At 47.3% G+C, this 12,762-nt stretch overlaps 1 protein-coding gene across 8 annotated transcripts in view; it reads left to right on the forward strand.

Moving 5' to 3' along the window:
• Window positions 1-12,762, forward strand: part of TERB1 (telomere repeat binding bouquet formation protein 1) — a 569,128-nt gene that overhangs the window by 441,367 nt on the left and 114,999 nt on the right. For all 8 annotated transcript variants that reach the window (XR_010189500.1, XM_063945551.1, XM_063945548.1 and 5 more), the window contains one exon: window positions 2,203-2,510. Coding sequence is in view for 7 of the 8 variants with exons in the window: in XM_063945551.1 (XP_063801621.1) it covers window positions 2,203-2,510 (308 nt within the window). In the remaining variant the exon portion in view is untranslated. The remainder of the gene's footprint in view (window positions 1-2,202; window positions 2,511-12,762) is intronic.

Below are 12,762 nucleotides of genomic sequence, written 5' to 3' on the forward strand. Positions count from 1 at the left end.
CTAAAGAGCTTTGTAAAAAGAAGAAGAAGAAAAAGAAATAATTTTTGACTCTTGCCTTGATAAAAAAAAAAAAAAGATTTTTTTCCTTGTCTTGTGTCCAGTGGCCACCGTCAAGGGGAGGGCACTGTTACAAGCTGTTGTTACAGCTTGTTTCTGTTTTCTTGTCTGTTAGACCAGTGTGTCAGGGTTTTTTTTTGTATCCTTTGTTTTGGATAGTCTGTATTTTGGGGTCCTTTGACCCCTCCTCAAGGGGGGGGGGTACTGTTATGAGCCACGGCTGTGGCTCATTCCTGTTTTGCATGTCGGTTAGGTATTTTATGTTATACTTCTGTTTATGTTCCCCGTGGGTGTCATGGGGTGCTTGGAGCTCTCCCTTATGGAGAGGATAGTGTTATGAACCACAGGTAGTGGTTCATTCCTATTTTATGTTTATAGTTCTCTTGCAGGCCAGGATTTCCCTTTGCTCTGGTTTAGAGGATTATTGTTTGCTGTCAGTGGTCAGTCTGTGTAATTGCAGTCTGTTCCCATGTGTTCAGCCTCACCTGGCTGCTAATTGCATCTTGTCAGTTTGGAGTCATGCAACAGGGCAGCTGCATGACATAATTAATTAGGCCTCTCTGTTATATGCTGGCTGAGTGCAATTCACAGACGCTGGTGATATTTCTAAGTTTCCAGTCTGCTTGAGTTCTGAGCTTGTTCCTGCCAGTTCCTGAGCTCCAGTCTAGCAGTGTCCAGAAGTCCTGTGGCTTTGCCTATGCCTGGTCGAGTTTCTGGCTTCTTGGTGTCCACCGGTCTGTCGTTTGGGATTCTGCATGTCCTCCAGTTCTGAGAGTCTGTATCGGCAGTGTTGGGGGTTCCTGTCCATTTGCCAGTATTTGTACCGGTTCCGTGAGTAGCGGCTCTGCCGCATCCGTCGGCCTAGGCCGCTGTATTCCTTGGTTATATCTGTCACTGGTGTTTTGCAGAGGGTTCTGCTTATGCTGTCACCGCCGATACACAAAAGTATTGTGTCGGCGTGTGGACAGCATTTCCTTTGTTGTTCTTTTCCCTGGCGGAAATCCGCGCATACTTTAGTTTCAGCTTTGTTAGTAGCCCCTGGCTTTGTTGTTCAGTTAGAGGGCCCCTTGTTATCACCCTGTCTCGGTTCACTCTTTGTCTCTCATTAAGACCTGAGGGGGCATCGGAGTTGGGCAGACGTAATCCGCCCTTCAAACGCGGCTGCCATGGGCCCAAGCAACCATAGTCTCGCAAGAGTGTACTGACAGCATGGGCGAGACAACGGAGATAGGGTGCCAGGGGCTATTTCCTTTCCATTCCCCTTTCCCAGCATTACGTTCTGGTATTCAGGTCCTACCGTATAAGATCACCCCTGACCTGAGTATCAGAATCATAACAGCCGGGATTTCGGACCCAACCCGTGATTAACATCTTCATTGCAGGACTGCAATAACTGAATACTGCAAATCTCCCTCACCATGGGGTAAGTGTTGGGTTCTAAAATCATGTTTATACCCTAAATTTAAAGGGCAATGCTCTTACTAGCCATATCTTTGTAGTAGAATCATTGTCCCTTTAAATTTCGGGAACAAACATGATCAAAAGCACCAGGCTTCGTAAATAAACGCCCATGTCTCTTTCTACCATTCAATTCTTCTGTATCATCTCCTTGGTTAAATGGTTTCATTCACACTATACAGAACACTTTCTCCTTTGCAGTCTTGCAGCTAACTCCAAGTACTACATGGCTTTGTTCAATGGTTTCTTATGGTTTATTCACCACGTTGTAGTCCTTTTGATTATTGTGCTCTATCCTTGTGCTCATAATTGACTACTTCAGCCTTTCCTTTTTCCCTCCATCCTTTCCTTGTCTACTGTTGTTTGAGTTTCGTTTTATACTCTGCATGTGTTTCATACTACAAGGGTATTTGAATTCTGGGTGACGGGAGCGAGTTGACTCTGTTCGGACCATTTTGTCAGCATCTGGCGACCACCAACATTTCAGATTTTTCATGGCGCCCTCCATACAGGTGCGTAGAAAAAGTGTTGGAATGTTGGTGCACCGTAATGACGAATGATATATGGAGCCACACATTGCCACCGCACACTGCTCAGAATTCAGTTGCCCCTATATAATAACAATGTTTGCTGGCAGTTGTAATATAGCTCAGCAAGATTTTACATGATGAATCTTTCTGTTTCTAGGAAAAAGTAAGAAGACAGATTTTTCCACACACTGCTACACAGCAAAACTCATCAGCGTCAGGTCGCACCAGTAAATCTCCCAGTCACAGTTGCATTACTATACAGGAGGCTAGTACAGATTTACCCTGCAGAGCTCAGAAACTAAACTCAGACTCCTACAGAAATAATCTATCTTTGAGGGATGCAGTCACTCAGACTGTACCATATGATATGACGAAGACCTTACCTGCCGACTTGCACCGCTCACAGGGAGAGACATTAGAAGAAGCCGAGCAGACTACTTCGACGTGTTCTATAACTACTTTAAGGTATGCATGTTAGATACTAAATTAAACTAGTTAATAATAAATTTTTTAAATTGTGCCTAGCAAATTGTATCATGTACACAATTTTATGTTATCTCTGTACAGTCTGTTTTTCCCTATTTACTCCCATTTTCAGTTGTTTCAAACCTTGATCACCTTCCACAATAATGTTATACGCGTACACCGGTTCTCAGTGATGTGATGGGTATCCCTTACTAGTAAACCTACTCACAATCTATCTAGTGGTAGGTTGAAGTGAAGAGGCGGCACCCGTCTGCTATTACACAAGAACAATTCAGCTTTGAAAATGTTGTGCAACGGAAGAAGAGCATTGCTTTAAGATGTAAAGATGATAAACACTGCTGCCCAAAGTACTTTGAGCTTTGCTGGTATTCCATGATTTCAGTCACATTTACTGTGCGGTCCAGTGGCGCACCCAGGGGGTTTTACGAGTACCCAGAAACCCCCCTCCACTAAAAAAAAGAAAAAATTTTTTTTTTTTTTTTTTTTTTTTAGCTGCATGAGTATTATTAATGACTGTCTAGCGTCCTCTGCAGCCTGCTGTCTTCCTGGTGGCACTTGTAAGTGCAATAAAAGTTTACTTTACTTTAATTATAGTACATATATATCCATATGCATACATATATACACATGTATATACATACATACATACATACATACATACATACATACATATAAACACACACACACATATGATATATATATATATATACATGTGTATATATATATGTGTACTGTATGTGTGTGTACATATATATATATATATGTATGCATGTTTAATATGCTATGTATATGTGTATGTGTGTGTGTGTATATATATATATATATATATATATGTGTGTAGATATATGTATATATATATATAGGATAAAGAAAACAGCGGCACTCAAGCAGGCTGGTAAATAGATGCAAAAAAGTGTCCCTTTATTCGCCTACAAGTTTCGGGGAAACTCCCCGTCCTCAGGGCTAGTTGTCTAGCCCTGAGGACGGGGAGTTTCCCCGAAACTTGTAGGCGAATAAAGGGACACTTTTTTGCATCTATTTACCAGCCTGCTTGAGTGCCGCCATTTTCTTTATCCTGTCTTGTCATCTACTGACTTGGAGGGCACCGCAGCAAAGCAATTTATAACTTGGAGTGCCGGTATATTCCTTAGATCTATCTATCTATCTATATATATATATATATATATATCACACACACACACAGACACACTAGTTTTACGGACCCAGCATATACTGGGTCACCTCAGTCCCCACCCCCGTGATTGGCTCCGCCCAGTTCTGGAAACCCCCCCATGCAAATTCTGCGTTTGCCACTGCGGTCCGCCCTCAGGGCCTGATGCAGTTTTGTACGGAAAAGACTATGCAATTGCTATTTTTCAGGTTACGGACTGACTAATCATTGCAAGTGAAGCTGTCGCCTAGAAAAGAGTATAGACACCCACCTGAGCCATTGCAAAATCCGCAGCACACATACGCAGCATCAACGCAGTAACGAAGAACATTGACTCCCCAAGTGAGTCTTTGGCTGAAGCAGTCACGACGCAGGCGCCGTGTCACTCTACATACATGATCGCAGCTGAAAGCAGATTTATGCCCCGAAATGGCTGTGATGCTTGCATTTTTGCCGCCACTCCCCCAAATGGTCCCTTCCTGTCAATCACTCTGCATTAAAATCCTCACCGCGAGTGGTATCGCAGAAACACCTTGGCACATATGCAGTGCAATTGTGGCACTTACGCAGTCTAACGTTAATCGCTCTGTTGCGTGCAAGCGTGAATTAGGCCCTCAGTGTTAACTAAAATGAAGTGAAAGGGTGGTTTTCGATGAAAAAAAAATAAGGCACTTAGACAAGGATTACAAAATGACAATTTACATACAAGTTTCAGTACACACCTGGTCAAAAGTGCTGTCATCTTAGGCCGACAAATGACGGCCTAAGAACGAAATTGATATGTGGCCCACCACTGAGGTAGATCCAACTCTCAGCCCATGATGAACAAGTTCAGTAATTGAATGATGACCCCTACAACCTCATCTTTGATTTTTAACCAGTTCAGTGAAATCTCACAGAGTGCAAAATGAACACTGGGGCTAATTCAGACCTGATCGCTGCTGTGAGTTTTCACACAGCAGGCCATCAGGTCTGAACTGAGCGGCGGCGCATGCCAGAGATGCGATCAGCAACTCAGCCCAGCGATTGTCTTTGCCTGATTGACAGGCAGAGGCCCTCGCTGGGCGGGAGGGGGCGGGCCGGCGGCATTGGGTCGCCGTTTTTGGGGAGCAGTCCGGGCAACTCAGGTGTGCACAGACTGGGGGGGGGGGGGGGCGGGCCGCGGCGGCTGCATGACGTCACACGCAGCCACTGTGACCTAGAGAGCGACGGGTAACTCCCTGCCAGCGTGCAGTAGCTGCGCTGGTAGGGAGCTACTCTTCAGGTACAAAAGCATCGCCCCCGCATGTCTGTGAAAGTGATCGTAGATGTGCTAAATTTAGCACATCTACGATCAAGTCTGAATTATCCCCACTGTCCCTTACAATTTAATTCCAGGTTGCTGCTTGTGGTCACGTCTCATGGGTCTATACATTATGCATTCTCACAGCTAGAAGTCACAAAGGCGTTCTTTATACCTATTAAGGTTTTTATATAAGTCATGGAAAACTCTGGTGACTTCTAATATTCATACTAATACTCTTGTAGGAGCATTGGCCCTCATTCCGAGTTGTTCGCTCGCTAGCTGCTTTTAGCAGCATTGCAAACGCTAGGCCGCCGCCCTCTGGGAGTGTATCTTAGCTTAGCAGAATAGCAAACGAAAGATTAGCAGAATTGCTACTAAATATTTTCTTGCAGTTTCTGAGTAGCTCCAGACCTACTCCTAGATTGCGATCAGCTCGGTCAGTTTAGTTCCTGGTTTGACGTCACAAATACGCCCTGCGTTCGGCCAGCCACTCCCCTGTTTCTCCAGACACTCCCGCATTTTTCCCTGACACGCCTGCATTTTTTAGCACACTCCCGGAAGCGCTCAGTTACCACCCAGAAACGCCCCTTTCCTGTCTATCACTCACCGATCAGCAGTGCGACTGAAAAGCGCCGCACAAACAACAGCAAAACTGCTAAGTTTTCAGTTAAATAACTAAGCGCATGCGCGCTGCGTACCATGCGCATGCGCATTTAGCAACAAATCGCAGCATATCGAAAATCGGCAACGAGCGAACAACTCGGAATGACCACCATTATGTCTTATAATACATACTGTTGTCTCTTGGTCAGTTAAGTGACCACATCAAAACTCACCAATTCCAAGTAATTATATCCGAGTTAACATTGTATACAGATATTGTTTTCAAATATATTAGCATCACTTGTGTATTATATAAGTTTATCAATGGTGCTTGTGATAATATGAATTTGGGGGCTTACTAATCTTCATTATTTTACAGCAGGAATTCACTAAATATGTCCACTCTCTTGCTCACAAGGGGTAATTCTGAGTCAAATGCATCTGCAAAAATGGACGCATCTCCTGTTTTCAAACCGACTGCGCATGTGAAAGTTACATTACTGTTCATATATGGCTAGCAAACGCAGCCTCTTCCCCTAAAGACACCTCACTCCTGACAGCAATGTTATTCAAAAACATACAGACCAATAATATTGCATACCACATCCGGCGCATACATGAGGGCTCCTCCAGACTGATCAAGACATCTAATATAATATTTTACACTCTCCCTTTACCAACAATGTTCTAACTGCTGGCCTTGGAGGCAATAACATCTTTGGCAGGTGGCTAGGCCACATAAGCCAACTCATCCTATAAGTAAAAAATTGCCTTTGTCACACAAAAAGTACTTAATGGAATGCTTTGGTAAATTTTTAAAAGGATTCAGTATGATATCCCGATGGACAGGATGCCAGCGGTCAGAATCTCAATAATGGCATCCCGACAGCCCCCCAGAAATACCATAACCCTCACCTTTACTCTACCCTAACCCCTCCTTGTGGGTGCCTAACTATCTCCAATGGTGCCTAACCCTCCCTTCCCCGCTGCCTTAACCTAACCGCCTAACCCAAACCTCCTATTCTTAGTGCCTAACCCTGACTCCCTGGTACCTAACCATATCCTTCCTGTCCATGCAACCTAACCCTAACCCCCATTCTAATGCCTAAACCTAACCTACCACCCCCGCGGCAGGACGCAAGTGCATCTCGCTGAAAGAACGATCGGGATTCCGGGCATCAGTATTTTGATACCGGCATTCTGACCTCCGTCGGGATATAGACGCCTGTCTTATGGCGTCCTTCGGGATTCCGGCATCGTTATTTTGATTGCTAGGATCCTGACGTTCGGTAAATTAACTACATCTAGTTTAAAAGAACTATTGTGCTAAACACATGACATGGTGACATGTTGATCATTTTCCCACATACTCTTTTACGTATTTGGTGGACACATATATGCAAGGTTACACTTACTCCAAGCAGGACACAGTTCATGATTAGAAAAATGATTGTTTAAAATCTGATTGTATTAATTTGTGTAACACCCCTTCACCAGGTATCGCTGTGTGAAGATGTGTGTAAGATATACATATATTGCATGATATACTGTAGGAACTCGTACCACTATCTATGACTTTACTGATTCTGTCTCCACCCAAATCTCCGCATAGCAGTGTTTCTGGGCAGTGTCCAGAAACAGCACATCCAGGGGAGAGTGGGGTCGGGGAGTCCCCCGCCCAATTACTGTAGTAACAGACACCATATTGTAAGTAATTATGACACGTGTTGACTGCATAAACCCCACTGGTCTGTGTATTTGTGGAAAAGAATATGCCATAAAATCCTCTATAGTTATAATGACAAGCTGTATGAGAATAGTTTTATACTAGTAATAACCCTTTCAGATAGCCTGAAGCGTGTCGCACACGGGAGCCTGACACAGAAGCTCCCAGTATGCGCCCCGCCTCAGGCACCCCGCTGCCTGCAACCTGGCACATTGCCGGTTTGGTGATGTCAGCGGTGACGCAGCAGGGGCGGCGCTTGGAGATCACATGATCTCCAAGCGCTGCCCATACACAGAGAGTGAACGGGAAACAGGTTGTATCGACCCGGCTCCCGCTCACACCGCACAGCGAGCCGGGTTGAACACGAGTTTTCTACCCTGGCACCTTTCAGACCGCACATGAACACGGGTTATGCGCGCTCATATGCCAATAACCCGTGTTCATAGGTGGCGGTCTGAAAGGGGTATTAATGATGCAGGTTTCAATAAACAACCCAGTCTGTGCCCAGACAAGGATAAATAAAATAATGATGGTAAGTTAAAGGTACATAAAGCAGTATCTTCACTAACCACACTCCTGCACATGTGCAGTTACTGACCACACTGCACAGTGGCCATTGCTGGAGGAACTCTCTCCCGGTCAGTTATTATGAGTGTAGCCCAGGCATGTCCAAACTGCGGCCCTCCAGCTGTTGTGAAACTACACATCCCAGCATGCCCTAACACAGCTTTAGCATTCTCTGACAGCAAAACTGTGTCAGGGCATGCTGGTATATGTAGTTTCACAACAGCTGGAGGGCCACAGTTTGGACATGCCTGGTGTAGCTCATAGGCAACAACAGCACAGAACCATGATTGGATTGTTGCCTCAGGGCAACAAAGCAAATAACTATGCTACCATATAATGGGGCAAATTCAGTAAGGATTGCAAAAATTACAGATTAGCAAAAATTGCGAGCAAAAGCAAAATTGCGAAAGCACGCCCAAACGGAAAAACTGCAATACTAATTTAATTTAACAAAAAGAAGGTGGCCTTGTGAAATGTGCAAATATTGTAAAACCATCCTAATAATCGCAATGTTTCTGATGTTGCATTTTTTGCTAACAACAGTGTTTTTCCCCTAAAAATTGTACAACCTACTTTCCTGCACCCAAATTAAAGAAACTACTCAACAATTGTAAATCAATTCAATCATCACTTAATTGGTCAAATGATCTTGTGGTAATTTAGCAATTATTATCTTAAAGACACCATAGTGTTTTTCTTCAAACATTGACTAATGCCCATAACTGTGTTCAAATATATTTCTCTGACGTCCTAGTGCATAGGTTCTCAAACTCGGTCCTCAGGACCCCACACAGTGCATGTTTTGCAGGTCTCCTCACAGAATCGCAAGTTAAATAATTAGCTGCACCTGTGGGCCTTTTAAAATGTGTCAGTGAGTAATTAATACACCTGTGCACCTGCTGGGTTACCTGCAAAACATGCACTGTGTGGGGTCCTGAGGACCGAGTTTGAGAACCTCTGTCCTAGTGGATGCTGGGTACTCCGTAAGGACCATGGGGAATAGACGGGCTCCGCAGGAGACTGGGCACTCTAAAAGAAAGATTAGGTACTATCTGGTGTGCACTGGCTCCTCCCTCTATGCCCCTCCTCCAGACCTCAGTTAGAATCTGTGCCCGGCCCGAGCTGGTTGCACACTAGGGGCTCTCCTGAGCTTCTAGAAAAATAAAGTATTTGTTAGGTTTTTTATTTTCAGTGAGATCTGCTGGCAACAGACTCACTGCTACGAGGGACTGAGGGGAGAGAAGCGAACCTACCTGCTTGCAGCTAGCTTGGGCTTCTAAGGCTACTGGACACCATTAGCTCCAGAGGGATCGAACACAGGGCCCGACCTCGATCGTCCGGTCCCGGAGCCGCGCCGCCGTCCCCATTGAAGAGCCAGAAGACAGAAGAGAATCCTGAAAATCGGTGGCTGAAGACTTCGGTCTTCATTAAGGTAGCGCACAGCACTGCAGCTGTGCGCCATTGCTCCCTATGCACACCACACACTCCGGTCACTGATGGGTGCAGGGCGCTGGGGGGGGCGCCCTGGGCAGCAATTAGAGTACCTTACATGGCTAATTGACACATAATACAGCTTTTAAGCTGTACATGTGCATAATCCCCCGCCATTATACAGATAAAAAAGCGGGAGAAGTCCGCCGAGAAGGGGGCGGGGCTATCTTCCTCAGCACACCGGCGCCATTTTCTCTTCACAGCTCTGCTGGAAGACAGCTCCCCAGGCTCTCCCCTGCAGTTTCCAGGCATCAAGGGTAAAAAAGAGAGGGGGGGCACTAAATTTAGGCGCAAACTATATATAAAAGCAGCTATAGGGAAAATCGCTTTTGTTAGTGTAAATCCCTGATTATATAGCGCTGTGGTGTGTGCTGGCATACTCTCTCTCTGTCTCCCCAAAGGACTTTGTGGGGTCCTGTCCTCAGTCAGAGCATTCCCTGTGTGTGTGCGGTGTGTCGGTACGGCTGTGTCGACATGTTTGATGAGGACGCTTACGTGGAGGCGGTGCAGGAGCCGATAAGTGTGATGTCGCCCCCTGCGGGGCCGACACCGGAGTGGATGGATATGTGGAAGGTTTTAACCGACAGTGTCAACTCCTTACATAAAAGGTTTGACGACGTGACAGCCATGGGACAGTCGGCATCTCAGCCCGCACCTGCCCAGGCGTCTCAGAGGCCATCAGGGGCTCAAAAACGCCCGCTGACTCAGATGGCAGACACAGATGTCGACACGGAGTCTGACTCCAGTGTCGACGAGGATCAGATAAATGTACAGTCCACAAGGGCCATCCGATGTATGATTACGGCTATGAAAGATGTTTTACACATTGCTGACATAAACCCGGTTACCACAAAAAAGGGTATTATGTTTGGGGAGAAAAAGCAGCCAGTGACTTTTCCCCCATCTGATGAGTTGAATGAACTGTGTGAAGAAGCGTGTGTCACGAACCTCGGGCAGCGGCGACCGCGCTTGTCCCTGCGGGTGGCCTGGTCTGCCCGGCGCCTCTCTTCCCCTGTCAGTCTCCGGCTTCAGCGGCGGGTCGGCGCTGCTCTCCGGCGGCTTCCCGGAAGCAAGGGCGCCGCCATCACAAGCAAGGGCAAGGAGGCGGAGCAGGTCTGACGTCACCTGCCTGCTCCGCCAATCAGGCTAGGGCGGGGAATTTAAAATCAGATACCAGGCAGAGATCCGATGCCTGAGTATCTTCGTTTCTCCTGTGGAAGCTATGATCCAGAGCTCCCTCGTCCCTGCAAGCATCCTGTGCTTCCAAGCATCCTGTCCCTGCAAGCATCCTGTGCTTCCAAGCATCCTGTCCCTGCAAGCGTCCTGTGCTTCCAAGCATCCTGTCCCTGCAAGCATCCTGTGCTTCCAAGCATCCTGTCCCTGCAAGCATCCTGTGCTTCCAAGCATCCTGTGCCTACAAGCAACCTGTGCTTCCAAGCATCCTGTGCCTACAAGCAACCTGTGCTTCCAAGCATCCTGTGCCTACAAGCACCTCCGTGCCTCCAGTTACCTCCGTGTCTCCAAGCACCTCGTGCCTCCAAGCACCTCCGTGCCTCCAAGCACCTCCGTGCCTCCAAGCACCCCGTGCCTCCAAGCACCTCCGCGCCTCAAAGCACCTCCGTGCCTCCAGTTACCTCCGTGTCTCCAAGCACCTCGTGCCTCCAAGCACCTCGTCCCTCCAAACACCTCGGTGTCTCCAAACACCTCCGTGCCTCCAAGCACCTCCGTGCCTCCAAACACCTCCGTGCCTCCAAGGGTCTCCCAGCACTCCCTGTACTCCCAGTACCTCAGTGCCTTCAATACCACAGTGTCTCCAATATCTCAGTACCCCAGCCTTCATTATTTCTACAAGTCTTGTCTTACAGGAGACCTACAAGAATTCCTCTGGGCCTCCCGCCTGCCGTCTTAGTTCTGCATGAGGAAGACCTACATCCGGCCATCTCTACTACGACCCAGTGGCGGTTCCTCTTCCCGGTCATCGGAAGAAGCCCCGAGTCCACAACACTCCCAAACCAGGTCAGTGATAGTATACTCAGGCCTCATGGACTCGGGGGATCGGAACACGGACTCTAGTGCCATCCAGAACCTGGCTTCTCGAGTGCAAAGTCAGGAAGCAGCACAAGGTCAGGTGATGCAGTACCTCCAGCAGTTGTCCGGGCGTCTGGATCAGATTCAGGCGTCTCTGGCCTCAGTAATTCCGGCTCCTGTTCCAGCAGTCGCACCAGTTGCCGTTGCCAGCAATGTTCAACCATCGGCCGGTGTCACTCCACGCCTTCAGTTGCCTACTCCGTCCCGCTATAATGGGAATCCCAAAAATTGTCGTGGTTTCTTGAACCAGTGCGAGGTACATTTCGAGCTACTTGCACACAACTTTCCTACAGACCGGTCCAAGGTAGCATATATTATTTCTCTGTTGGAAGGTTCTGCTTTGGATTGGGTGTCTCCATTATGGGAACGATCTGATCCCATGGTTTCCAACTACACCAACTTCATCTCGTCCTTTCGAAGGATTTTCGACGAGCCCGGCAGAATGACCACTGCTTCTTCCGATTTGCTCCGTGTTCGGCAGGGCGCCCGTTCCGTGGGCCAGTACGTGGTTCATTTCCAGACCATTGCTTCCGAACTACGCTGGAATAATGATGCCCTGAGAGCTGCCTTCTGGAACGGTCTTTCCGACCGGCTGAAAGACGAGCTGGTTACTAGAGATCTGCCGGATCCATTAGAAGATTTGATTTCCCTTTGCGTCAAGGTGGATCTTCGGATGCAGGAGCGTGGAAGAGAACGTAACCGTTCGGATCGTTCCAGGTTCCGGAATCCTATTCCTAGGCCGGTGGCCTCACCTAGCTCAGATGAGCCCATGCAAATTAACCGCTCCCGACTGTCTCCGGAAGAACGACAGCGTCGTCGTGAGGGTAAACTCTGCCTTTACTGTGGAGCCGCGGATCATTTTCTTAAATCTTGTAAAGTCCGTCCGGGAAACGGGCAGACCTAGCTTGTTCCGGAGGAGTCAAGCTGGGAGTTACGACAAAAGCTTCTCCAACTTCGGACTGCTTGCTTCCAGTAACCCTAGTCTCCAATTCAGTCTCCAGGTCTTGTGAAGCCCTATTGGATTCCGGAGCTGCAGGGAACTTCGTTTCTTCCTTCTGTGCCCAAAGTTTGGGTTTAAAGTTACGGCCTATCGAGCGGCCAATTTCACTGACGGCTATCAACGGGACTAGAATTTCCAAAGGTCTCATAATGTGGCGCACGGGGCCAGTTAAGCTGCGGGTCGGGGCTCTACATCAGGAAGATTTGGAACTCTTGGTAATCCCAGAAATGCCCCATGATCTGGTTCTTGGAATGCCTTGGCTGAAAAGTCATAACCCCCACATCGATTGGAAGTCGTCAC

The sequence above is a fragment of the Pseudophryne corroboree genome, chromosome 11 (assembly GCF_028390025.1).
Source record: "Pseudophryne corroboree isolate aPseCor3 chromosome 11, aPseCor3.hap2, whole genome shotgun sequence".
Taxonomy (NCBI): Eukaryota; Metazoa; Chordata; class Amphibia; order Anura; family Myobatrachidae; genus Pseudophryne; species Pseudophryne corroboree.